This window comes from Astatotilapia calliptera, chromosome 1 (genome assembly GCF_964374335.1).
Source record: "Astatotilapia calliptera chromosome 1, fAstCal68.1, whole genome shotgun sequence".
Classification (NCBI taxonomy): domain Eukaryota; kingdom Metazoa; phylum Chordata; class Actinopteri; order Cichliformes; family Cichlidae; genus Astatotilapia; species Astatotilapia calliptera.
In genome coordinates this window covers 6,744,989-6,772,941 of record NC_137422.1, presented here as the reverse complement: position 1 = coordinate 6,772,941, position 27,953 = coordinate 6,744,989, and the positions used below count along the sequence as shown (strand labels likewise).

The 27,953-nt window shown below is 38.3% G+C and overlaps 1 protein-coding gene across 1 annotated transcript in view; it reads right to left on the bottom strand.

The window, feature by feature from the left end:
• Positions 1 to 27,953, bottom strand: part of otog (otogelin) — a 66,287-nt gene that overhangs the window by 32,497 nt on the left and 5,837 nt on the right. The window contains exons 4-21 of the mRNA XM_080304041.1: positions 27,786 to 27,907; positions 27,486 to 27,694; positions 26,615 to 26,745; positions 26,403 to 26,509; positions 25,456 to 25,565; positions 24,787 to 24,912; positions 24,435 to 24,543; positions 24,000 to 24,046; positions 22,845 to 22,990; positions 19,584 to 19,716; positions 18,561 to 18,738; positions 16,133 to 16,257; positions 15,528 to 15,740; positions 14,415 to 14,580; positions 13,589 to 13,663; positions 12,537 to 12,583; positions 10,266 to 10,431; positions 513 to 620 (exon numbers count right to left, since the gene is read on the bottom strand). Of these exons, the coding sequence (XP_080160167.1) occupies positions 513 to 620; positions 10,266 to 10,431; positions 12,537 to 12,583; positions 13,589 to 13,663; positions 14,415 to 14,580; positions 15,528 to 15,740; positions 16,133 to 16,257; positions 18,561 to 18,738; positions 19,584 to 19,716; positions 22,845 to 22,990; positions 24,000 to 24,046; positions 24,435 to 24,543; positions 24,787 to 24,912; positions 25,456 to 25,565; positions 26,403 to 26,509; positions 26,615 to 26,745; positions 27,486 to 27,694; positions 27,786 to 27,907 (2,318 nt within the window). The remainder of the gene's footprint in view (positions 1 to 512; positions 621 to 10,265; positions 10,432 to 12,536; positions 12,584 to 13,588; positions 13,664 to 14,414; positions 14,581 to 15,527; positions 15,741 to 16,132; positions 16,258 to 18,560; positions 18,739 to 19,583; positions 19,717 to 22,844; positions 22,991 to 23,999; positions 24,047 to 24,434; positions 24,544 to 24,786; positions 24,913 to 25,455; positions 25,566 to 26,402; positions 26,510 to 26,614; positions 26,746 to 27,485; positions 27,695 to 27,785; positions 27,908 to 27,953) is intronic.

The following is a 27,953-nucleotide window of genomic DNA, read 5'->3' as shown; positions in this document are numbered from 1 at the left end:
AACTGCAGCTCATTGCACTATTAGGCTGTCATCTACATCTTCTTCCCTGGCTGAGGCTTGAAGAAGAAATGGAAGGATGGGAGAATGACTGAGATCACTGGGAGAGTGTTTCCTTTCACTAGCGATGAACAGTCTGAAGCAGAGAATCAAAGAGTCATACAAGGGCCCGCTCTGTTTTCAAGGCCTTTTTCTGTGCTGTGATAGCAGAGAATTATAGATATCAGGTGGCCACTTTCGATGCTCTGACAACCTCGGGATTCTGAGCTTTCAGGCTAAATCTGACTTTGAAAAATTGGCGATGGTACTAGAAATTTAAGCAAACGCTTGATGATCATATTAATTTGACAGCTATTGTTGGCGAGGCCAAGACCAAATTTGTAAAGCGTGACAAAATGAATTATTGCCTATAGAGAGAAGGGAAATATGATATGTGAAGATATGTAACATGAAAGGAAGATTTTCAATTTTAATGAACAAAATTTTCTAAAAACACTGAATCTGTGGAAACATACCACTGGTAGCAGGGCGAAGAGACTCTGTCACCAGGGTAATACTCTTTTCCTTTCCACAGACAGGGGCATGCAGCGGGCTCAAAGCACTCATCTCCATGTTTCAGCAGCCTGTGGGAAACACCCAACTGTTAAAGGAAAAACACTTTTAAAGCACTGAGTTTATGTAGAATTGAGACCAATGAATTCTGTATGCTGGGGCTGAAAAGTAAAGCCAGTGTTAAAGTGCCTTAAATCAGCATGTTTTTTTCTAATAGCCAGCAGGGATCAAAAAGACTTGGTTGTCAAGCACTCTACTCATCTCTCTGCACACATATCTTGATGTTATAAACATATTCATTAGAGTCAACAAGGAGACTAAATGTGGGTATGCTTCATTGTGTGATTAACAAGTCATTCTTAGTCGCACCTGCCCCTTGCTAAGCTTATTCTTATTCAAAACACCAAGACAGAGTATAAAGATGTTAAGATTTTACAACAAGACTAGTGTGAATCTATATCCTTTTTAATACAAAGTCTCGATAAAAAACAGGAGCACATGACATCTTGAAAGCACCTTGAATTACTGTGGTGCAGTGCTTTGGACTTGCCTTCATCACCACTGCCACTGAAAATGTATCTGACATGTTTAAATGTGAAGCAGTTTATTTAAATGTAAAACCATCTTTCCAACAGCTTAAAATTTGCTAAAACTGAGTCATAACACAGGATAATGATCACAAACACAGCATCAAATCTACAACAGAATGGCTGAAAAAGAGTCAAAATCATAAATGTACATAAATGAATACCTGCAAAGCCCAATAAACTGAAGTGATATTTGTTTTGTTTTTTAAGTGGTTTGCCAGAGGTTTCCTGATGGTTATCACAAGCATCTGAACGAGGTGGAACTTCCTAAAGGACGCTTAGTGAAATATTAGTGGGGGCATGTGTATATATCTGATCTTTTATGTATACTTTTGACCCTGTGTGGATTAGAGAAATTTCCAAAGTAAATTCAAACTTCTGTACCCAGGTCTTGCTTTTTAAAGATGTATGCTGTGATGTATTGTGCCATGAAAATCAAACAGATAATCATTAGAAGTCTAAAATTACCATGATATTTACGGATAGGAATCGAGAACCAGTTCTTATAGGAAACTGGTTCCCAGTACTGCAATTATGTGTGTCAGAGGCAGTCTAGAGCATGGATATGGAAATTTATTCTTATTGCACAAAATGATGAGATAAATGGTAATGTGGAAAACTGCATCCAAGACAGAAACAACCGCATTGTGCTGCTAACACAACTTTGGTTCTTTGCAAGCACCTGCCAAGACTAGCTTAGTCTTGGCAGGTGCTTGCCAAGACTAAGCTGGGTTTAAGAACCCAGAGTGGAAGCTGAGTGAATACCAAACTGAGTATGCAGACCCTTAACTTCAACAGGCAACAAGCAGATGAGGAGTGAGGCTGCAGCCTCCCTTTCTACCTGTTCATCTTTCTAAAGTAGAATCATTGTGGCGATCGCTCACTTGTGCTGTTTTTTTTTTTTTTTTTGCTATGTGCGGTCAGCGTTGTATTCTACTATGAGAAAGATTTTAGACATGTGTGTCCTCATTAAGGATTTGTGTTGGTGTGTGGGGTTGTAGCCTCAGGTTTATGTTGCTAAATGGTGATTATGAGACAGTTTCTGTCAGCTATTTACATGTTTACAGAGTAACATGAAAGTACAAACCAACAATCACCACTTGAGGAACCTAACCGATGTAAGACTATGCATTTTTAAATTCCATTAACATGATTTTATGTTCATTTTAAGTTGACGGACAAATAATTGTCCAATAATTACACCAAAAAAAGTATCTATAACAGCCTACACATATCCGTTTACTTACTAACTTTCCCTGACCCTAACCAAACACCCACTGCCAGCCAGACGTTAATTAAAAATCAAAGACCGCTTACCGTTTACTACCAAATGAACATGATGCACAAGCAGCTCTGCCCCTACCAGAGAGTATGATTTAATTTGTAAAGCACTCATTGAGGAGGGTTAATCACTCCTGAAATCTAAATAGGCAAATCATTTCCAAATGATCATGTTGAATTTAATTTAAAACATCCCTGTATCCGTACAAAATTAACAAGTTTTTACATCTCTATGTGTGGAGTGAAGCTGTGGAATAGACTAAGTGAAGAACTGAAGCAATCAGCATGACTCAGTTCAAAAATATGTTTTTTGCAAAGTACAGGGAGGAGGTAGGGTTTTGATCGGGTGTCTCACCCACTATTTTCACACTGGGGATGTGTATATGTGTGTGTGGGTGCAACTTATATTTATATTTAAGTTATTTATAATTATTATTGCTTTGTTTTCCTTTTGTTTTGTTTGCTTGTCTCTTTTTTTGTTGTTGTTGTTGTTATACTATTTAAACATGTTCAAAATAAAGATTCAATTCAATTCAAAATTCTGCATCTAAATAATCCAATCTCTCTGAAAGCAGTGTTTTTTAACTATTGAAGAACAGTGACCTAAAGGCATGCTATCAAGTTATAGCGTTGTCATTTTGCCAAGAGAATAACAGAGGTAGAGCCAAAGCAGGTCTGCTTCCAGAGCAGAGAGATGCCAGGAACCCAGAACAAATTTCAGGGGTGGGCGACTGTCGACTGTAACGCTCATGTTAGCTACATGAGAAAACCAGACAATTAGGATTCTCAGAGATAGAGAAAGAAACAGTCTTTGTCTGCAACCATCCATTTGCTTTCGTCTCTGCAAGACGAAGCTGATAAGTATCTTGTAATATCCATGGTTGAGCTATATCCACTGGCGAGGCTGCCGTGACATACTGAATAGTCTCGCCACAAACCTCAGGTTCATCTGAGTAGAGTTACACCACAGATAAAACGGTGCTAACAGCTTCCTTTATCTGGCAGCCAAACTGCTGTATCAATTTCTCTGATCAAAGATATGAAAATCATTTATTGTTCTGACCTATGAGCACATTATGAATAAATTCTCATAAACACAGCCCTCATTTTGAATTTCATTCTTTCGCGTGATGTAAAGTGGACTGAGGAATAAGTAGTTGAAAAACATGATGACAGATGAGTCAAACAGCGCAATGGCTCGACTGCAGTCTGCCTTGCATTGAGTGTACTCCCAAGTGTTGCACACCAAGTAGAGACAATAAGCTGAAAATTATCCCTGACGGTATGCAGCCTATGGCCTAGATTATTAATGACGTTTGCAATCGTAAATTACATTCACAAGATTAGCAGGTGAATTGATCCGTTTATTTGGGGCAGAAAATAATTTAAAGAAAGACTGATGTTTTTCTTTTCTACTCTCCCGGAGTACTCAAAACGCTGTATACAACATGCCTCATTCACCCATTCATACAAGCACTTCTAAACACAAGTGCAAACTAAAGTACATTCACACATCGTCATACTCATCATACTGATGAGTATGACCAGAAAGCAATTAGACCCTCTGATGACGATGAACGCATCAGAGGGCAACTTGGGGTTAGTATCTTGCCCAAGGATATTTGGCATGCAGACTGGAGAAGCCAAGGATCGAACCACCGACCTTCCAATCAGTAGCTGATTTGCTCTACCACCTGAGCCACAGCCACCCTGTGTGTGAGATCTATCACACACAGATCAAAACATGCTGACATGATGACCATTTCACAGTTAATAAAATGCATAAAATAATTTCTGCTACAAATTGCCTCATTTTTTCAGTACTGGGGCGTCTTAGTGCAAAGTCTGGGATGAGGAGGATATACTTTACTATATTTTTACATTTTGCAAGTAAATAATTTTTTTTTTTAACCAGATGTTCCCCACTTATCCTAGACACTAGCTCTTTCAAAAGGCAGCAGACCTGACAAGGTATATCATCTTTATCACCTAAACTTGTTTTTGCTTACAACACACTGAATCATCTCATGAGTCTAAACTAAAACAAAACCTGTAACCAAAACCAAATTCCAGCAGGCTGCATGTTTCTGTTTTGCACCTGAAAGTCCAGGTTCATATGAGTTCAGCTGGACTAATTGACACAGAAGGAATGAATGAATGGTCTACATTTTGATCATAAACAAAGTGTGCCATTGTGAATGCAGACACAATGGATTCATCTGTCTGCACCTCAGCTAATCATTTCCCATTAGAGGTTTTAAAGTCCCGCTTCAGATGAATACCTTGCAGTTGACTCTGAGTTTAGAAAGGGTTTTTGTATTTTGATAGTCATTTAAGTGTAGAGTTAATATAAGAAGAAGAAGAAGCTGCTTATCATTTGTTGACTGCTTTAGTAAACACAACTAAAGCTGTGGAGATATAGTTAATATTATTGAAATCAGAAATCTTATAAAGGTTATTATTTCAATGTCCAAGATGTAAATATGACACTAGGGTTTGAAGAATTAATTAAAAGTAAAAGCTACATCTCAGGTCTGGGGGTTAGGGTTAGGGAAGATGTGTTTTTTTATTTGTCCTCAAATTCATCATTTATATAGAAAATAAGCTGCAATAAATTTGGTATGTACCAGTTTCAACTGTTTTAGATTTTTAAATACTCTCTATATAAAGATTTGTGATTTTTTTTATTGCATGTGACATTTTATTTTTTTTAAAGTGTTTATACAAACCTCATCGTGCTGTAAGCTCAGACAGTTGTAAAAGCATAGTAAATACCAACATCATCCTATAAAATACTCAAGAACTAAGTTGTTTGAAAACGGTACAAAGAAATGCCAATGCATCTCAGCCCTTTCAGGTCAGAGACAAGAGAATCTGAGAAGGTAGATAAACTAACTGCTGAGAAATGCTAACAAAGATTAGTCAATAAACAGACAGGGGTAAGTTTTGAACTGAATCCTGGTGTTTTCCTCAAAACAGCTCCTGTTTTGATGCTTTCACTGGGCAAAAAACTATTCATCAGATTCATCCTTTACACTATTGGTATTAGTATTGCTGTCCAAATGCATAGTGAATTTGAATATTTACATAATATACAGTGTATTCACTGAATCCCACAGTGTCTCATAAAAAGGTTGTGCAAAAAAATTCCCAAATGCTCAATGTTCACAATTGAAAAAAAGCTATTACTGTTACTCATCCTATTAATTCTATTCTACCAAAGATGGCTTAATTTCACCAGAGAACTTAGCCTTGAGATATTGTTCAATTAACAGAAATAAACAGGTCCGGAAACAAAGCTCACATTATGCTTGTGTCTGCTAGCAGTCTGCTAATAGCTAATAGCAGACTGGTTGATTAAGTATTTCTGACAAGCCACATTTCTTGATTGCATCTGTAACGAAGCTGCTAATAAGCTGCTATCATTCATTCTGGTGACTGGTGATGAAATGTGAAAGACTAGAAAGACAGCCCCCAGTACTGTAGACCATCATGCATTGCCCTGAAAGAAAAATTACAGGTGGACGAAAGGCATGAAAGCAGCACTTTTCAAAGTGAACAGCCACAAAGTATGTTCTAAATATGAATTAGGAAATAAAATTGCATATTTTGTATTTATCACACAAATGCACATATATATATATAAGAGCAATGACATTAATATTAACAGTACGGAGAAACTCACCCTGTAGAATTTTGCCAGTTAGCTCGTAACCCTAACCCTCGACAACTTAAATATCAATACTGAATGAATTATTTTGAATACCTGCTAATGCAAACACAATGCTAGCTAGCTAAGACTAAATTTAATGTTTGCCAACATTAATGCTACCAAAATACAATATTAAGGTAGTTAAATTTTGCTTTTTAAACTTATTTAGAATTTTTGGGGGAGGGTGTGGTGAGTCATGTTAACATCACTGATTTGTGAACTCTATAAATCTTTAAAATAAGAATCATAATAAAGGTTTCTTCTGTAAAAACAACCCTTGATTAGCAGAAAAACAAACAGGCTTCTATGTAGCAGAATATGACTCCAGGCTGATCTCATACAGTGAACCTTAAAACTGTCTCACTATCACTACACTCATTAATACATCTGTCATCAAGAAGCAGAAGGGCTGAATGAGATTTCTTTGTGCCATATTTTTTTAACTCAGGTTTCAGTGACTTTTTAAACACCTGAGCTACAACTGGACGACAGATTTAGAGGTTATGATGTTGTTGACACCCAAAAGGTCAGTTTGCTCCATGTAGTGAACAGGGATATCTGAATCACACCAGTGAGGTCAGCAAAGGTGACTCAGGGTTCAGATGACCATTTTTGCCCCTCTCCGACCTTTTCACCGTATCACTATATTTCAGTAGGTTTGCTGAGATAGTGCTCTGAGTAACAGGCAGAAAACCCAGACTGGTGCTATTTATAGAACGGAGCTAAAGTAACCAAGGGGAGCTTCAATGCAAGGCCAAATTCCAGGAAGTCGGTTCAACAAACTCTGAGTCTAACCACAAACTCCGAGCTGATTTACTCTGAGATCAGCAACTCACAGTTTCCTCTTTAAGAAAGTAGGATGATCAAAGTAAGTTCAATCAACTCTGAGTATGTTGACCCTGAATTGAATGTGTTTGTAGAGAAAGAAAGCAATCCTCAACAGAGCTTCAATACTAAGATTCACCATGGCAACGATTAACTAAAGAACAGATCCCCTTTTTATCCAGTGAACCAAGGCATATGCATTCAGGTCAAGTATAATGTCATAATTTTACATTTAAATTTGAAATCTAATCATCTAACCTGACAGGAACACGGGTGGGTAGGCACTGAGGGTAAAAAATATGGAAAAACAAATAAGACAGAGAAATGATGGATATTAGTTAACTAGATAGCAATATACTCTGGGATGGATCTGCCCTTTTATTGAATAAAAAAATACGTTTGTGAGAACTTTTGATTGTTTCCTCTTTTTTTTAAAATTAGTCTAATTGTTCAGTAAAACTTAAGGCTTCTATTATTTCTGCCATTTATGCTTCAAAATGAGATTTAGAGAAAGACTATGCTTTAATTTTCACCAGTTTAACCACTAAGAATTTAAGCTAATGGCAGTCTTCACTGACATACATTAGGGTTATTTTCTTGGAGAGACAGCAGATATGTTTTAATAATAATAATGGATTGCATTTATATAGCTCTTTTCGAGACCCTCAAAGCGCTTTACAATTCCACTATTCATTCACACACTGGTGGAGGCAAGCCACATTTGTAGCCACAGCTACCCTGGGGCAGACTGACAGAAGCTGCCATATCGCGCCATTGGCCCCTCTGGCCATCACCAGTAGGTGAAGTGTCTTGCCCAAGGACACAACGACCAAAACAGACAGGGCTGGGGATCGAACCGGCAACCTTCCGGTTACAAGATGAGATTCCCAAGTCCCTGAACCACGATCGCTCCGTTTTAATGTTAATGTTACCGTTAGTACTCATTGTAATTCCGTCAAAACAAGTCTTGAATGTAAAGTTTTTATTTATATTCATCATATAATAAGAAAAATCTAACCTTGGTCTTGTTTTAGCATTTTTTTGACTATATAAATACACATAGCACAGTACAGTAGTACTTCAGATTATTTAAAAACACATTTAGACAATTAGTAGTTGTTTGAATTATATTTTTAATGGTTTTTCAGTGGTGTGGTGGTGGATGGTGGTGGATACAAACAAGATGCTTAACGGTCAAACATCAGCTACTTTGATATATTTTGGGGTCATGTGGGTTTAGTGAGTTGTGTGAATGGGTGACAAAAATGAATTGAGACAGGTCAGTTTGGAGCCTGATCATCGATGCTGACATGATATGTACAATATATATTTATTTAAAGTTTATTTGTTCAGCATTGTCTTGCTGATGATCTTTTGTAGTACATGTTAGTCCAGAACTATATAGCATTCACCGTTAATGGTGCCTTCACAGATTTACAAGTGACTCGAGTCAATGTTTACAAAAGCATCCCTCTATACAAGGATGTTGGTGTTTGATCTGTATATTGGCAACAAACCAGATGGTCTCTCATTTCAGTGGTGTCTATGTTTTCCAAATGTAAGACTTTCATTGGTCAGATAGTTTTCCAAATCACCTTAAGCGATAGGTTTTATTTTTTCTCAAATTAAAGCTAGGGCCAAATTCTCTGACAATGTCAGAAAGCCTAACAAGGTCAGTTTTATTTGTTAATGGAAATCCTTCATAAATACGTGATTTGAGGTTCACAGATAGAATCTTTGATTGTCTTTTAAGAGTTACCATTTTAGCGCTACACTGTTTCATTGTTCTTTTGTATACTTATTCAGCTCTTCTGCTTTTACATGAAAAACAAAGATTTTATATTTTTGACAGTTCTAAAATCGAGAAATATAATCCTTCTGTTTGCAGGTGTAGCGCTCTCATCAATCAACTATATAATCTATGCAAATATGTCATAAGATGCGACATCCTTAAACTAACCCTTGCCTGTGCGTATTGTAATCAGGATGACTCCTGGTTGATGTCACAGAATGAAACCACTTAACCCCCCTTTCAGGCTGACAGCCAGAGAGGATTAAAGGGGTCAGATGACTGTATTCTACCCATAATGTCTGTTCACCTCATCTGTTGGAATCCCGTCCTTTGTCTGCCACAGAAAATCTGCACTTTTCCTTATGTCACATCAACAGACACTTCCACAAGGCTTATATCTTTAAATCTATAAATGTAAAAATTTCCCCAAAAAAACTTAATTCCAACTTATACATTTTACTGGTCTGACCAGCAAGGCAGTCCCCCCCAAAAAAGGAATTAAAAACCAGGAAAATTCATGTATTAGAAGCCAGCAGGGAATTAGCAAGTTCAACCAGAAGATGAGTCAGGTTAACAGAACAACTGGGCTAAGTTTATCTAAAACTGTCCACACAAAATGAACAGCTACGTCTGCTTATTACTTTATGTTGGGAAACAAATGGTTACAATGAAGTGCTGACTACATGTATCACACAAGCAGCATCACCAGGTATGGGAAGGAGGGGGGTGGAAGACTATTTCAGGCTTCTGTGACATTTTAAGAAAGTTTAATCAACCTGCAGCCAGTTTCTCTGTGACATCAGCTTCAGTCAGGTACACTAACAGCATAAGATTTCATTAAGTGAAACACTCATTTCTTGACCTTTACTGCTCAAGAAAAACATCTTGTTCCTTTGCTCAATCAACCTGATACCAAACAGTTAACTAGGATAACTACAGTCTGCTATGTGTGAACTTTTCAAGATTCTGTACCACTTAAGCAGGAGTTTGGAACCCTTTGTTTTACCTCATTGTTTTACCCTGATATGAAACAAAAATGTTAAATTGTTACATTCAGTCTCCATCTTTAGTCTGACCATACTTCCACTCTGCACTGTGACTAAAGACCAATGCATGCACAAGAATCTCAGGGTTATTACGAGTGGAGAAGTGTGAATAATCAGTTTGATCTTTCTATTTTGAATTCTGTTATTTACTAGTTTGTTGCTACAGATCACACATCCCAGAGAGTCAGCTGAATGAAAGCAAATAAATTTTTCCAGATACCTTTTCTATTTTTTATATTCAATTCTCTATTTTTCTCCTTTTCCCTTTTTAAATTTGGATTCCATAACAACGAGAGTAGCTTTTGTTTAAAATTGTGAAATGAAGAATTACAATCAAATTAAAATAAAATGGATTTTAAAAGTGCAGTACTGTCCAATCAAAAGGAGTTTTTTTACATTATAAAGCAGCCATTACCTTCTATGTATAACTATTCACCAATGGACAGAATACATTTGTACTAGCTGTCACTCACCCAGGCGGGCAGACACATCCAGCCAGACAGGGCTCGTGTGATGAGCAGGTGAGGTTGAGCAGGTAAGACTCACAGGTGCGCTCACAGGACACACCCCTTCCCGGCAGGAGGCCATCCTCCCCTTCTGAACAGTTCTGGTAGATCTGACCTTCTGGACACAATCTGTCTGTAAGTAAAAATGACATCACAGATTTTTTTGTAGATTTTTGGTGTCACTTTTAAACTGACAGTGAAGAAGAGTGAAAAATTAGTTTGTTAGGTATGAATGCTGAACAACATAAACACATCAATGTTTTAGCTCATGCATTATTAATCTTCACTATCAAAAAAGGCACTTTTTCACATTTTCTTAGGACTGTAATTTCTCACAGTACTCACAGTATGAAAGTTGATATGACACAAACATATATATCCACTGACTATTTTTCTTTTGGCTACTTCCTTTAGGGGGTATCACAGTCAGTCACCTGCCTCCATCTCATTATATCCCTAGCATCCTCCTTTGTCACACCCACCCTCTGCATGTGCTCCTTCACTACATCTGTGAATCTTCTCTATAATTCGTCTGCACATGTCCAAACTATCTCAGCCCTGCCTCTCAAACTGTTCAACCTGAGCTGTCCCTCTGATGTATTCATGACTAATCCTGTCCATCTTGGTCTCAAAAACACTCAACATCTTCAGCTCTGCTACATCCAGCTCAGCTTCCGATCTTTTTGTCAGTCCCACTATCTCCAAACCGTACATTATAGCAGGTCTCACTACCATGTTGTAAACTTTCACTCTAGCTGCGATCCTTCTATCACAAATCAGCCTGACACTCATCTAGACCCACTCCACCACACTCGAACATTCTTTACTTTTCTTATGTCTGTTGCTTTGGATGGTTCAACCCAGGTATTCAAACTCATCCAACTTCATTATTGCTCCTCCTTGCATGTCCATCTTTCCTCCTGTCTCCCTTCACAAATATATTCTGTCTTCCTTCTACTAACTTTCATTCCTCTTCTTCACAGAGCATACCTCCACCTCTCCAGACTCTTTCAACTGCTTCTTACTCTCACTACAGATCAACATATTAGCTGCAAATATCATCCACAGACACTTCTATCTGACCTCCATCACAATTTGTAATACCACCCCCACCACTGCATACCTCACGTTGTCTCACTGTCCTTTTAAATGTCCTGCACTATCCTCACATACTTCTTCTTCTCTTGGCTATAAGAAAGATCCACAAAGACACAGTACAACTTCTTCTGACCTTCTCTATACTCTCCAATAACAAAGCAAACATCACATCTGCAGTGATCTTTCCTGGCATGAAGCCATATTGCTTCTCACTGATCATCACCTCTCTTCTTGACCGAGCTTCAACATATACACGGTAAGGTTCATCCCCTTTGTCACTCTGTAGTTACTACAGATCTGCACATCACTCTTGTTCTTTAAAACTGGTACCAGTACACTTTTTCTCCATTGCCCAGGTATCCTCTGATTCTCCAAGACTGTATTAAACAATCTGCTTAAAAAGTCCACTGCCTTCTCTCCTAGACATCTTCATTATTCCACAGACATGTCACATTGGCCAATTGTCTTTTCACTCTCCATCATCTTCATACCTGCCCTCACTTCCTCCTTACTAATCCTCTGCACTTCCTGATTCATTAACTTTCCTCCATCTGTTCTCTCTCTCATTTTCTACATTCATAAACTCAAAATACTTCCTCTATCTTCTTAACATGCTCTCTTCACTTGTTACTACATTTCCATATCTATCCTGAATCATACTAACCTGCTGCACATACTTTCCAACTCAGTCTCCCTCCCTACCTAATCAACGCAAGTCATTTTGTCCTTCCTTGTTTTCCAGCCTCATGTACAACTTATTATAAACACTTTCCTTTCCCTCTTCTCTCTTTGCTGTTCACCCAGCCTCCCAAACTTACTTCTTTACTTTCTTCATCTCCCTGACTATCCCACTTTTCTTTGCTAACCTTTTCCTTTTATCACTGTCTTGTACTTCCTCATTCTACCACCAAGTCTCCTTGTTCTCATTTCTTTGTCCAAAGGACAAATGCCTTCTTGGTAGTTTCCGACTTCAGCTATACCCTTCCAGTCATCTATAACTCTTCCCTACCATCTAGCTCTTGTCTCAATATCTTTCTGAACTCTGAGCTCTAAACTCCTCTTCAACTTCTATTATTCAATTCTTGTTTTTGCCTTAAGATTTAAAAAAAAGATCAGATTAACAAAATCAAATGGACTCACCTGTGCCTGTTTGTGTTTGGGACACCAGTCTACCATTCAGACAGAGCCTGCAGGAGGCACAGAGAGACATTACTCACCTTAATGATGGCAACTGGAGAAAATTCATAGAATTTTCACATATTTAAAATTAAATACAGGTTTGGTACTTTGGTGATAATGTCAATATACTGCAATGTATGTAGTTTCTGTTATTTGTCCTCTTACATTGACTTTGCTCATTTTTGGTAATTTCCCTAATATGAGTTTCACCAAATTAGAAATTTAAAGAACAGATTTATACTCCCCAGGTGATTCAGTCTTTCTCAAGGTGGAAATTATATTAGCTTTCTTCCACACATTGTATTGTTTCACCAAAAAGGTTGCTGATTACAGCTGGTCCCTATACAATTTAAACAAACAGCCTGTGTTACATTACTTGACAGAAGTCTTCTGATGTTGGATCTCTGGACAGAACTTGCAAGAAATCCAACATCATCTCCAACAGGAAAGAAATGTTCCTGTTTTGTTTTTTGTTTTTTGTGGAACTCTAAAACGTAATATTTTTAATATGCAGGGAAGAACCTAATAAGCTCTTGGCCTAACTTAAAGTAACAATTTGAATTAAACAAAGCAATTTTTTTCTATTTTGAAAATTTTTTAATTTTCTGGAGTCTTTTGTTCATTCAAACATTTGACTTGAAACACTTGATTGAAAAGAATATCTCTAGAAAAATATAAACTTTTCTTACACAGATTTTCCTTTTACGTAGTCGTGACTGACAGGAGGTAGAGCTTTTTATTGAGAAAAAATTAGGAAATCTGAACCACAGCAAACCAGAAACTTTAGACTCCTTTGTTCTGAAAGTAAATTCTGCTCCTCAGTACTGCATTATTTTAACTGACTAAATTAAAGGCAGTTCCCAGTGTTTTCTGTGCTTTCTCTAACTGCTAACTAAACTGCCTCATGTAATATCAGTAATGTCACAGTTCATTGTTACAGAATTTATTTACAAAAATAAAGCCTGACACTCATAAGTCTAGACTGAAGGTAGAAATGAAGGGGAGGAGCTTACTGAACGCCTGCTGAAGTCATGATCACATCTCCTGGTTCATAATCTGCTCCGAGGAAACTGCAGGGGCACTCGCTCCTGGAAAAAAAAGAGACAACCTGACTTGAACTTGTGACAAACCTAAATGGACCGACTTTGGTTCCCCCCATAAATATACATTCACTGCTTAATTTTTTTCCTTACCAATGTTAATTAAGGAGAAGTGGAGGGGAGCAAAATAGACCAGTCTTACTTGAAAAAAATACAGTATTGTATGATTTATATAATATACATTGTGGTAATTTATGTTTAGCTAAGGCTAAAAGCCTTTGTAACATATAGGCCAGTGCCACACATCAGCTTCTGTACTACAAATTCTTTCTCACTGGTTATCAGATATCTGTCGTCCCCAGCCCGAGTGGGAATGAAAGGGGGGTTTCACGATGAATTCCTTGATGTAACTCTATCACATGGTAAGTAAGGCATGGCGCTGCACTAGGATGTAAAAACCTGGGACATTTAAGAGGAATTAAGCTGCATGTCTTCTAGGGCAGAGCAAGCTAAAAAGGAGAGCACAATTACCGAGGTCCTCTGGGTCTACAATGTCTGCAGCAAAGATACCAGGTTTTCTACTTAGAAGCTGACCTAAACTTCAAAGCAGATACAAATATCACTTTGAGTGGATTGGTTTGGTGGAGTCACTCCAGCTTCACCACCCTCCACATCAGCACAGCAGGTAGTACTGAAGCTGCTCTGGGTATTAAGTCCCACCTGCTTCATCATATAAATATTTCATCATTTTTTTGCCTTTACATACTTCTACCTACGAATATCACTTCCTCGTCCTTACCTGTGCACACAGGTGTGTGTTCGGTGATTGTAGAAGGAACCCAGAGGACAGACGCAACCTTCCTCACACTCCTCCCCACAGTGCTGCGGGACAGAGAGGGAGGAGCAACGGCGCTGGCAGGAGGACACACAGGTGCCGTACTGCATGTTGGCAGGACAGGTGACAGCTGCAGGGCAAGACAGAGTTCAGCAAAGACTCAGACTCACAGTCAGTTTGGCCTTTTAATGGGAATTAACTTGATGATGGCGTCACTGTATTCTTCATCAAGTTATCAAATTTAACAACAAAGTGTAGAGCTACTGATTGGAGCAGAATGATGGTTTGTGTATGACTTTTTTACCCTCCAGGGGAAAAAAGACATACGTCTGTTAATTCATCATTTAAAACTTTAGTTTGTCCAGTCATCTCTAAAGTGTGTGACATGCGAGAGAGCCAATAAAGGCAAGCTGAATGGACAGTGCAGAATCATTTCAGATTCGTGACATCAGTTCATCCACTGAGTAACGTTCAAGAAATAGACCTGATATCTGTTGTCATCCATAAAACCAGTGAGGCACATGTCATTAGTGTGCTCCAGTATTTAAACAAAGAATGATGTTTGTTGTGGATCTCATTAAAATGCACTCACGTTCTAACTTAATGACTCACACTGGAATAAAAATAGGATGACAAACTCCTGTGGTTGCCCCGTGATTACCCTAAACCTGTGGGTGACCACTTTGAGTGTAGTTTCACCTTTCAAGACATCCCATACCTTCTTTGGGAAAGTTTTTGGTAGGAAAATTTTCCAAAATTACTCCTAAGCTGGCACTGATACTGTTTGATCTAAACTGATTTTTTTTTCCATGTCATTCCCTAAAAGATTAAACTTCCATGAACAGTCTTGCCAATAACTCATATGACATACTGACATATATATTGAAATATTAAAATGTCCTCCAAGCTGAAATTTGAAAATCATCTGTGACCTTGAACGGTGAGTTGGGAGAAATATTTGGATGTGATATTAGACATGAAAACAAAAAATGTGTCAGAAATAATTGCTAATTTTGACATCTCTGTAGCAGCAGGTACATTCTTGGACAAAATATGTTTGGCGTGAATGTGACTCACCACAGTCAGATATCTGTGATCGAAAGTCAATGATGACGGAGAATCGACGGCAGTGGCGAGCATAGTGGGCCAGCGACGAGCAGAGGCAAGGCGTCCCACACTTACAGGTATCGGAGCGACACTGCTGATGGAAGGGTGTTGGACTGAGGTACTCATGACAGGCAGCAAACAGATCCTGATTCAGCACATCACACATTTCTGAAGCATAGGTCACTGTTAAAAATAGTTTAGAAATAATTCAAGTAAACAAGTCTTGCTCTCTGTGATTCTGATGTCATGAATCAAATACAAACCCTAAATAAAATATTTTTAAAGTTGTTCATTTATGTCATAATCATTGTAAATTCACTGGATAATACAGATAAATATGTGTGTAAAAATATAAGAATAAAAGTAGAAACTAAACTGATTTACACCTTAAACAGAGCTTGGGATACATTTTTACTGTGATATCAACATCAAAATGTCCAAACGTTTTATAATAATACATATGTTTTATTTTATAAAGCACCACTTACGCAGTTTAACATAATAAATGTTATACGACTGAGTAAATATGTTATTTTTCTCTACTGAAACAGAAAAAAGGAGGAAGAGAAACTGACCAGCCTGCTGGTGTGTATCACAGGGATCAAGCTGAGGCGTACTCAGGCTGGACAAACACGCAGACGAAACTTTCCAGGCATTTCCAAAGAGCTGAGGAGTGCTTTCTATCATACCTGATGGAGATCTGAACCAAAACCAAAGCAAGGAATCAGTATGACAGCACACAGATAGAAAAAAAGTCATTTTTATAAAGTGAATCCAGTGCTATCGTGTGAATGAAGAGTTGCCTTTTGATTTTTGTGGTTACAAGTGTTGTTGTGTTCACAAAATAACATTCTGATAATATCAGAATCAGAATAATTATTAATCCCAGAGCAAATTATGTGGTCACAGTTGCTCAAAGACAGTAAGAACAGTAACCAACTAAATTAAATTAAATATTACAATATATTACAAGTTATAAAATATAACAAAATAGCTATAATTATAAATATTACTGAATGTTACACAAAATTAAATGTGTGTAGTTGACATTGAGGTGCCCCTCTTATTATACTGACTTTTCTCTGTAGAGGATGTGACATCAAGAGTGTGCACTGTGACATCCACATCGACCCCATGGATTGAAACAGGGGTCACTGAGCATGGCAGGAGATTATATATTATTGTAATCAGTCCTAAAAATCTTACAAACATGGTGTCTTACTGACTTACTGAATCTAGGTGGCATTACATTGACCTTCAGTAACACTGGAGTTGTTTTTGACCAGGATATGTGCATATTAACCAAATATGTAGGACTGCCTTCTTGCATTTATCTCTTGAATTAGAATCATCCCGTCTCAGTGATGCTGAAAAAGTTGGTTATGCATTTATTGCTTGTAGGCTGCATTACTGCAATTATTTATCAGGTTGTCCTAAACACTCACTGAAAGCCTTTAGTTAACCCAACATGCTGCAGTGAGAGTACTGACAGGGTCTGCAAACAGAGAGCATGTTTCATTGGTTCCCCGTTAAACCCAGAATCAAATTAAAAAATCCTGCTCCTCACATACAAGGTCTTGAATAATCAGGACCCATCTTACCTTAAAGACCCAATTACACTGTATCTTCCCAACAGAGCACTTTGCTCTCAGACTGCTGGTTTACTTGTGGTTCGTCAGGTATTTAAAAGTAGAACGGGAGGAAGAGCCTTCAGCTTTTAGGCCCCTCTTCTGCAGCTCCCATTTGAATTCAGAAGACAGACGCTATCTCTACTGTCAAGATTAGGCTTTAAACGTTCCTTTTTGATAAAGCACATAGTTAGTGCTGGATCACGTAACCCTGAACCCTCCCTTAATTACACTGCAATAGGGGGCTTCCCATGATATACTGAGAGGTTCTGTTCTCCTTCATTCACTCGCTATGTTTATACACCACTTTAGTTCATCTCGGGCTCCCTCCCCTCACCCCAGCAGGTTGTAGCAGATGGTTGCCCCTCCCTGAACCTGGTTCTGGTGGTGGTTTCTTCCTGTTCAAAGGGAGTTTTTCCTTCCCACTGTTCTCAAGTGCTTGCTCATAGAGGGTTCTTTGATTGTTTGAGATTTTTCTTCTTTCTTTCTTTCTTTCTTTCTTTCTTTCTTTCTTTCTTTCTTTCTTTCCCTTAAAGCTCTTTAAAACTGTTGGTGTGATTTGAAGTTGCATACATAAAACTGAATTTAAAGGCATTTATTTGAAGTGAACTGCATTTTTTAAACTTTTAAAGAAAATATGTGCAGTATTAAATACACATTTTACTTGTACTTCTTTGATCCTTCTCTGAAACATGCTGGACCTGGAATTGATACGAGTACAATAGCAAGCTAGAAGCGACTGACACGGGAGTCCCACCTCCGCCCAAGCCACTATTAATCAGATGGGTTTCACCCAATTCTCTTTGAAGTAGAATAGCTGCCTGCAGTTCTTTCTGACTTACTCCTCTTCTTTTTTTGCCACTAACTATGCAACTAAGTGTCTGAAATGACTGCAGCTGCATAGCAAAGCAAAAACAAAACAAAAGGTTAAAATTGTGCAAGTCATCACTTTAACTACAGTCTTTTAGTAGTGCTTCAGGAAAAGTGACTCCTTAGCAGCATACGGGCACTTCAGTCAGTAACTGTGATGTATATCCATTTACAGCTGTTAGACAACATCCGCCCTTTATAGTCAGCCATTACGATACGGTACAGTGGAGCTCCTATTCCGCTAACAGTAAATTCCTTGTTGAAGTGGCGTGTCCAGTTGGGCGCTCATCTAGTCCCCCTAAAAGAGCTGATCATAGAGCTGGGCTTTTGATGCTGAGCCGCCGACCAGTGTGCATTACAGAGAGAGTAAGTGTGAGAGGGAGAGCACTTCACCATCACCTCCCTCTTTGCCTCTGAAACAAGAGCATGCACTCTCTCTGTATTATTGGAGGAGGGGTTAACCAAGAGCGCAAGAGGGATCAAAGGTCAGCCAGCACACACTTACAGGAAGTCGTCTTGAATGTTGCCATTGAAGGTGCCGCACAGCCCCACTGTATCATCCTTCCACAGCTCATCCGCCTGCAGGTAAAGGCGAAACTCCTTCCAGCTGTACTGCAGACGCAGGCCGAACGCCGTCCTCACCTGGACAAACATTGATGATAGCTCCTGGATGTGGAAGAGGTCTGCAGGAGATATATATAGGACATTATTTAGCTCAAAGCTGGTGGTGTGCAAAGCTTGTTCTTTTACTTTATAATTTTTCCCCAAACTATGGATCAAGCTACCAGTGTACAAATCTTCATCTTCCTTGCTTTGTTCCTGGTACACTTTTACATCACTTTGCAAATTATCACTATAGACGGGGCATCAGCAGCACTTGTGCACCAATACTAATTAATTAATTGATTAATTAATGGTAGTTACAAACTCTATAGCGGAATCTTTAATAAATAAAGCATAATTGAGTAAGAATGACGATGAAATTTATATCACTCATATCCAAACACATATTTTAGTGGAATCCAGCTTTTAGGTAGGTGCCAGTGTAGACTGTACAACAGCCTATATCCCAAAAGTATGTCATTCATAATAAAACAGCCATTTCAGTTAAAGCTGTTTGTGGAATTTTATTTGGAACTTGTTTCCTTTTCTTCTTTATGTGTATAAGTACAGTTGTATAAAATGAAGGAATGGAAAATCTGTAACAGAACATAAAGAGCAATAGCTATTAGTGTTTTTATTCATTCAGGTTCAAAATATCAGATCACTCTCAGACGCTGTCAGATAAAGCACACAAAAGCCTGTTGACTTGGTCTGAGCATTACTCATGTAAAATGAGTAATGCTCAGAGGAAAGACATTTTGTGCAACACAATGTAGGAGCTAACCCAGTAAAGTATTGTGAAAAATTTTCATTCAATAGCACAGCTGTCATTCAATCTGTCCCTGCCATAACCCACAGAGTGCTGAATAAAGTCGGGCCCTGGATGAGAACAATGCTGGAAGGTGATAAAAGATGAGGAGGTTACCATCAGAATAGGGCAGGGAGATGCGGTACTGTCCAGCAATGAAGACCTCTCCAATGTGACTCAGAGTAATTTCTGTTCTTGGATCTTCATCAATTACCAGGTTAACTGACTGTATGCAGGCCCCATCCAGATTCTGCAAATGAGACGAGATGGTCTGATAAAGCGTTCAGACAGTTTCCCAAACAGTTAAGCAGAATGAAATAATGGGAAGAAACACACTCAAATAAAGCACTCTTCCTGAAAAAATGAGGGAAATATAATAAAGAGAGAGGGCTTTAGTCTGTTAGACAGGTTGCTGGTGTGTAGTGATGGAATAAATACCCAAATCTATAAAAATGGAAAATAATATTCTGATTTCAACCTAAGGAAAAGTCTGAAGTCGCACCGTAGCCCCTACAGAGTGTACTATGCATAACCCACCCTACAATGATGTTAGATGGAAAATTTCCACCATTACTGGTAGTTTAATCTGTAGAAACAAATCTCTGCATATGGACATGCAAATTCTGAAGGAAGGGATATTGGTAATCGCTATTTTTTTTGTTGATCAATCACACTTTATCACGCTTTTGTTGCATGCAGGAAAGAAAATGGAGATGCAAGAGACCTGCTTTCGTTCTTATTATTTACCATTTACCAGTATGCATATTTCCTTTTATTTTCTATGAAAAGCTACATATGTAGCAGGCAGAGATGGGCGTTACGAGTAAAGTAAGGGATTACTATTGCAAAACCGGTAATTAGATTACCGTTACTTTCCCGTGGGAACGCTGCGTTACTGCCTTACTAAAACCATGATTTTTTGCGAGAATGTCTCAGGACAGTGACGTAAGCGAGTGCGCCGTTAGAGACAACAGCTGTGTGCAGATCAACAATGGATCACATATCGATTGTGGGAGAGAGTATGAGCGTGCAGCGTTTAAAGCGTGGAAGCACTGACCTTACTTTGAGTTTGATTCCATAAAAAGTGACAAAAACATTAGCGTCCATCATGCGTGGGAAGAAAACTTCTTTTTACAGCGAAAAAAAACCCTAAACTTCCAAGCAAGCACCGAGTGCCCTATGACGTAATGGGAAACTCACAGAGAAACTCGCGGATTCTTCAACTGACCGCAGCACACCTGCACCAGGGTAAACCTCCGCCTACCGCAGTCCTGCTTTACAGGTGAAAATAGAGCAATACAGCAGGACCACTGAGTCTTTGACTTTATTTATTTTCTGCTGTGTTTTACTTGCATCTATTGGAAAGAGTGAGTGTAAACACAAAAAATATTTTATTTTATGTGCTGGAATGTGTAGAAAATAGGTTTAAATGTTAAACTAATTTATTCAAGTCAGAGAATGTTGCATATAATTAAATTTTTGCTTGATGCATAAAGTTAAAAGATTAAAACTGATAAAACAAGTTTAAAAAAAAAGAGACTTTTCCATTTGATTACATTTTGTATGATGGATTATGTAGAAAAAGTAGAATTGGGCTGAAAGATCTATCGCTTTATCACCTCTTCAGGTTGTAAATTGTGTTTTTAAAAAGTAACTAAGTAACTAAGTAATTAATTACTTTTGAAAATAAGTAATCAGTAAAGTAACGGGATTACTTTTTTGAGGACGTAATCAGTAATTAGTTACTGATTACTTTTTTCAAGTAACTTGACCAACACTGGTAGCAGGCTACTGCATACTCATTTAACAAAAACATTAAGGCTCAACTTTAGTAATAGATCCAGAGTTTAAAAGCTTATCAGATAATAAAAAGTGGCTAATAATAGAATCAGGTGACAATAGTAGCGAACAGTCTATATGGTATATATGGAAATAAATAATCACAGGCACATGGAACATGCTCTGCAACTCACTGTGCTGATCTGCTGAAATAAATGAAGACACTGTATTTCTTTATCAACAGGGTTTTAAGAAGGCTGGAATGAATGGTTTGGTATGTGAGTTTTAAACTGGCGACTATGTTGCCTGTTCTGTCTGGTTCCATCACTCAACACTGGTGCCAATAAACCTACAATAATAGATTTTTGTTGTTTCTTAAGGGCAGCGGAAACAAGGCTGTAAATACAGCACTGACATAATATAATGACCCTCTAAGCTGATGAAACTAGCAACTGGTGGTTTCTTTCAGCCCCGCTGCAACTTTTGCAACTCCTCTCCTAAACAGCACTGTGAGAACAGTGGCAGTGAATCAGACCAGCAAAAACACACACATGAAACCAAGTAAGCTTAAAGAATTTCAATCAATCAATCTTTCAGACATACAGGTGACTATGCAGTCCATTGTTAATGTCAAAATGTTTCTTATAGCTATAATGAAGTCATTTTAATTTTATGTGACAGGACAATTCAAGTGTTTTAGGAACTTTCAATGCACAATTATGCAAAACAATCACATAAATACCAGGCATAACTGGTGACAATGGTTATAGCAGTTGACATCTAACAATACCCACTGACAGATATTCCACTCCTTGGGCCAAGCCTTGTTAAAACAGAAAAGTCTTATTTATTATAATGTATCAGCAGATTGTACAGTTTGACTATAAAACTTAATGGAGCTATAAAATATAAATGCTCAAGGCCATCACTAATTCACAAAATCACCCAAGTTACTCTGGCTCACTTTTATTTCAAAAGTAAGGAAGTCTGAGTGAGACAATAAACAACCTGCTGCTATGAATCATCTCTTTCATGAATGGCAAAGCCCCGTAACCAAAAGGTTTTATCATCCCTCCTACTCTTCCCATCATTCACCTCCTGTTTTTGCATAACCTCCTCTCTGTCCAAGCCCCCCACCCTTCCAGTGCCCACTTCACTACAAAGCTGTCCGCAGCTCTGTCAGTCAGGCTAGATAAGGTAATCCTGTTTAGTTGGCTGTTAGAGGTCTCGGGCCTTGGCTCTGACAAGTGGGACATCTCATATCTCCCATCACCTGTCTGCTCAGCAGCTCAAAAGTCTGCCGGGAAACTGAAGGCTCAGAGATGAGGGGGAAAGAGACGAAGCTCTCAGTCTTTTGTAGGTTTTTCTTCATGATCATTATCGGCCAGAGCAGTTGTAGCAAGGCTCTAAAACAAAAATGACCTGGACTGAGGGGAGTATTATGATCTACATGAAAGACAAATTGCACGTATTTGTAAGCCGAGCAAGTGAATAGTTCTGATTGCAGTAGGTAAAGTGGGGGAGTTGTGCAGTCTGTCAAATAGGTAGGAAAATGTAACAATCATGTCAGAACAAGCAAGCAGATGATGTGTAACTCACAGCTCCACAGGCGGTGTTCTGGATGGTTACTGTAAACTTTGCTGAATTGCGACTCTTGGCGAGGACATACTGGCATGTTGCAGGAAAAGTATAGATCCGTCCATCAAAGGACTGAAAATACATGTCGCCTGTCACCGAGCACTCGCCTGCAGACAGAGTGGTACATTTACTGCGAGTGTCCGTGTGTGTACTTCAAACAAAAGTTAATGCAAATGTATCCCATTCCATAGCACTACTATAGCAATAAATAAACAGTCCTGTACATGTTAATCAATTGACAGTTTATGTTTTTCTCTCTGTGTAAATATCACACCTCGTCTGTTTTTGGTCCACAGCTATTATTGTGAGCTTTCCTCCAGCCTTGCTTTGTTCCATATCTAATATAACTGCTTTGCACTTGGTTTTTACAAGGAAGCTTGGTTTTTCTATGCACACGAACCACAAACTTTATTTCCCCCTTAAGTATAAAGATTTTTTTTCTTCCATTCTACCACAGCATTCTTCTGCATATTTCTTTAATTTGTGTCTCTTAAAATCAACAAGTTCAACCTTTAATAACTTGCTACCATTCTGAAAATGTCAAGAATTATTGTTCCTCTTGATTCCATGAGTCCATGCTTTTTTTCCCCATTTCTAACAAGGCAAAATCTGTCCTTCTATTAGAACTTTTGCCTTAGTCATCTTTCTTTTTCAAAAATAAGCATATATTCCAACTTTCTTTTCACTGTCCAACAGGGGCAGGTGTTTTATAGTACCTTACCAATAAACTCTTCTCTTCCCTTAGTACACTGTCTATTCTCTCTTCTCAAAAATAGTTTTCGCACATTACTTAACAATGAACCATCAAAGCCAGAAGTGTTTTGTAAATGCACTAAAGTGACTAAAATCACTCACTAATTACTAAAATTATCCATTTAAAATTTATTTCTTTAGACTTTTGTACTTGGTTTAAGCCACTTTGGCATGTATGACAGCCTCAAGTCTGTTTGGGAATGATTCTCCAACCTAACTCTCACAGTCCCCATCAAACACTTTCATGGAATCATTGTATAGACTGAAAGTATTTAAGTCTGAAATCAAATTCACTGAATCTTGTTGAAAAATTTACTAGTCGAGTATATCAATAAACATTTCCCACAGGGGAAAGGGACAAACCTGGGCAGCTGTAGTCAGTGCAGTTCCACACTCCACCCACGCATGCACTGAAACAGAAAGCAGAGACGTCCACAGGTGGCTCTGGGAACATGAAAGGCTGAGCTAATCAGCAGGATCACTGAAAGAAATTGGACTCACTGCACTCAGGTGGTCAGATCTGAGAAGATTAAAAGGACTGTATGGGGAGCGTAGGATAATATCTTGTCTTTAATACACAATACTGCAATTTTTTATTACACAAGGAAAATCAAAGCTGTCACGTCAAGTGTTGCCAGAGATGTTATTAAAAAACTGTAAAAATAAAACACGCCTCACTGTTCCCTAGCTTTTTATGGGATGAAGAGTATTTAAACAGACAAACCAAAGACGTTTAAGTCTCTTCATCCAGATATTTATGATGGCATACAAGGTAACAGAAGTGTTACCACTGCTCACCAGGTGTTGCATTCCTCCTGCAGCGTCTGACCAGATGGATAAAACATACCGTGGTACTCACAGGGACAGTCAGAAGGCATTACACAGCCTCCATCCTCATATATTAGACCTGGGGACAAAGATTAGAGATTCAGATTCAGACTTCAGATCATCTGGGGATGAAAAAAAAAATCATAAGACTGATAAGACAGAAAATGCAAATAATGTGTTAAAAGTAAAGTATAGGCAATATAATAACAGTATTTTTTATTATTATGAGATTTATGTTAAGGTCATTACACAAGACAAACTATAAAGATAAGGAACTATTTTGAATAGGAACATAAGAAGCAGAATCTCAACAGACACTCACCATCGGGACAATAGCATCCATCCAGGCAGGTGAGCTTACTGTCAATACACGTTCGCTCCAGGTTGCAGGACTCCGGACAGCAGCTGATACATTCCCTGTGCTGCAGTCCTAGAGAACACCGCTTCACTGGTCACAGAAACAAAACACAACACATACGTCAAAGCTTTAAGTTTGCTTCTGTAAAGCCCAATTACTCTTGCTGCCATGATCACTGAAATACAGGTTATAAACTGAAATTTGAACCTGACACGTCTGCAAAACATAAACAAATGTGCTCAATTAGCACCTTTTCTAGCTAGCTGGTGTTCATTAGCCTGTTAATAACCTGCCCTCCAGTTAACTTCCACACTTAAATATTCTTAATTATTTTACATTAGATAGCCCTTTATAACTATTCTACTAGTATAAATTATTTTAACCCAGCATCTGTGCCTGTAAATTATTCCACATTCATATTTTGTTTTATCTACTATGTTCAGGTAAATCCCTTTTTTATAAATCTTTATAAATCATGTTTTTGGACTTGACTTTATTTTTTTTAACCTTGTAAATATATCATTTATCATCTGAAATAAAAAATAGAACAATTTCAGCTACAAGTAAAACTAAATGTATCATTTTTCTTCTGTTCGTCCTGGCACACATTTTAAAACACCTGGAAAAACGTACCACACTGAGGAATGTGCTGCCTCCACTCATGCAGTGGGTGGTCAGCATGGGCGCATGCCCGGGCGTACTCGGTGAACACCTGGCATACCACATCACCATTGGGATCCGACCTTCAACAGGGTAAAAAACAAAAAGGAACTCTTTGAGAAGAGCCAGGAGAGGTGTAGCTACAGAGCCAGTTATGCTGAAATGAGACTGTGCAGCTCAAATAAATAACTACTCACCAGCTGCTCTCACCAGTTTCCAACTAGCATACAAAATTAATAAATAAAGCTATATAGTTTTATGCTTATAGTTGGAAAATTGTAGTGTAGCCAGGTCAGTCATGACAGTGATGATTTCAGACCAAGTGAATCCTGTCATAAAGTAAATTCTTTCTTTAGTTCTTTAGTTGTAGGAACAGATTGCCATGGCTAATGTTACTCTCAGAGGGGGGTACGTTCAGGATCATGGACGTGAGCCATGAAAGACACAACTGAGTGTCTTTTAGAGTGGGATCATTTTGAACGAGTAAGTAACCAAAGTGCTCACAGTCTGAGGACATGGATTGAAATGCAAAAACTAAAATGTGGGTACATAAGGATATGTGCAAAAAAGGGCTCTCCAACCACCTGTACAGGATGTTACTAATTTTTAGATAATGTTACGTATGTGTCAAACTTTTATGATGTTTTGATTTGCTTCAGAATTAGTATCAGTAATTCAGAACAATGACTCTGCTGTTCATGACAGCAGAGTCATTGTTCATGACTCTGCTGTCATGAACAATATCAGCAGAAACTAAATAAATGTTTCTTCTAATTTTAAAGTAGGAGAAAGATTCCACACATTTCGCAAGGATAAACTATGGATACTAATGGTTCATACCATATAATTTTGACAACACTCAGATTTTTCCTCAAAATGAAACCCTTCCAACAACTAGATCTTAAATCGGTTGCTCTTACATGCAGAGGTCGTTGGAGCAGCTGGCCATGTAGGACAGCGGACTGACAAAGTCATGGCAGCTTTGAAATGGTGGATCCAGCAGCATTGCACACACCTCCTCCACCTTCTGTCACCACAAAACACATAAAAACACTTTTTTACTCATCTAGTAGGTAATTTTCTCAGTTTCATTTCACTCATCTCGCAGTTGCTGTTTTATTTGACACCTTACCAGTAAAACATGAGATTCGACTGTAGCACAAGGTGAAGGGAAGCCAGAAGGCACCATAGGACATCTTTCCTCATGTGGATGTGTCTCTACCCAGCTATTCCCAAACATTTCAATTTCATGAGTCAGCACGCCTAAGAAACAGATATCATGTCTGTTTAATTATGTCAGTAGTTTTGCCTCCTTTACACTTCTTCACATCTGGAGTTCAGTTGAGTGTTTTAAAAGAAAAAGTGAGCCGTGTCTTTTCTACTTCATGGTTCAAGGATCACCATCAGTTTTAACCTTGACCTTTCACTTTTTAGCTGAATGTTAAACTTATAACCACTGCTTACCAGTCATGGCTCAGCAGAGATGGCAAAAGTACACAGATTCATCACTTAAATAGAAGTACAGATACTTAATTTTTCAATAATCTGTTTCATGGACATAACTTCTTTACTCAAGCAAAAATTAAAAAGTACAGACTCTGAAATTAAAAAAGTATTAAAAAAGAACTAGCTCCTTTTCTATTTTTTGCCAAGTTAACTAAAACTCATGTCATATAAATACTGTAATAAAAAGGAATACAGACTTCATCTCTTATAATTCTAATGAACGTACTCAACTTGTATTGTATGTGTCATGAAGAACAAAAGCAGATAAAAACAAAGAGATTTTTTTTTAAAAATCTATCTCTATTTGCTGTTGCCTGCATTGTAGAGGGTGGCTTTGCTTCCTCGCCTAAAGAGAAAAATTTGTATACTCAAGGGTTAAATTGGAATTCAACTGGTGTGAGAAACCCTAAGATCAGCTGCTGCTCTTTGTGGATTTACACAACTGAAAGAGACATAAGCAGATGCTACATGAGCAATGAGACTGAAAATGATCTCACCATAGCTCATCTTCAGGTCATCGTGGACGTCGGCATTAAAGTTACCACATAAGCCGCAAGTTCTGCCCACAAACTCTGGACTGAGCTTGATGTAGACAGAGCCGCTTCGTCCCTCCCATGCCAGCGTGAAGCCGTGCTGCTGCGTTACTAGCACGTACTGTGAAATCTGCTCCAGCTGCAGGTCGTGGATGTGATGAGGCAGCTGCAAACTAAACACAAACAGGGCGATTCCAGTATCATATAAACACCACCTTACCTGAAGAGATGTAAAATAAAACATACAGAGAGAAAGCAGCTAACCTTTGGCCTTTGAAGGTCACATTGGTGGCATGTAGCCTGACTTCTCCCTCCCATGGCAGGAAGAGGCTGACAGATCTTTGGCAAGTGTAGGGGTCTGAAGTACAGGCCGGGTCGTTGTGGACCTACAAACAGAGAGGTGGGACATTAATTTAAAACAGGTGTGGGTTC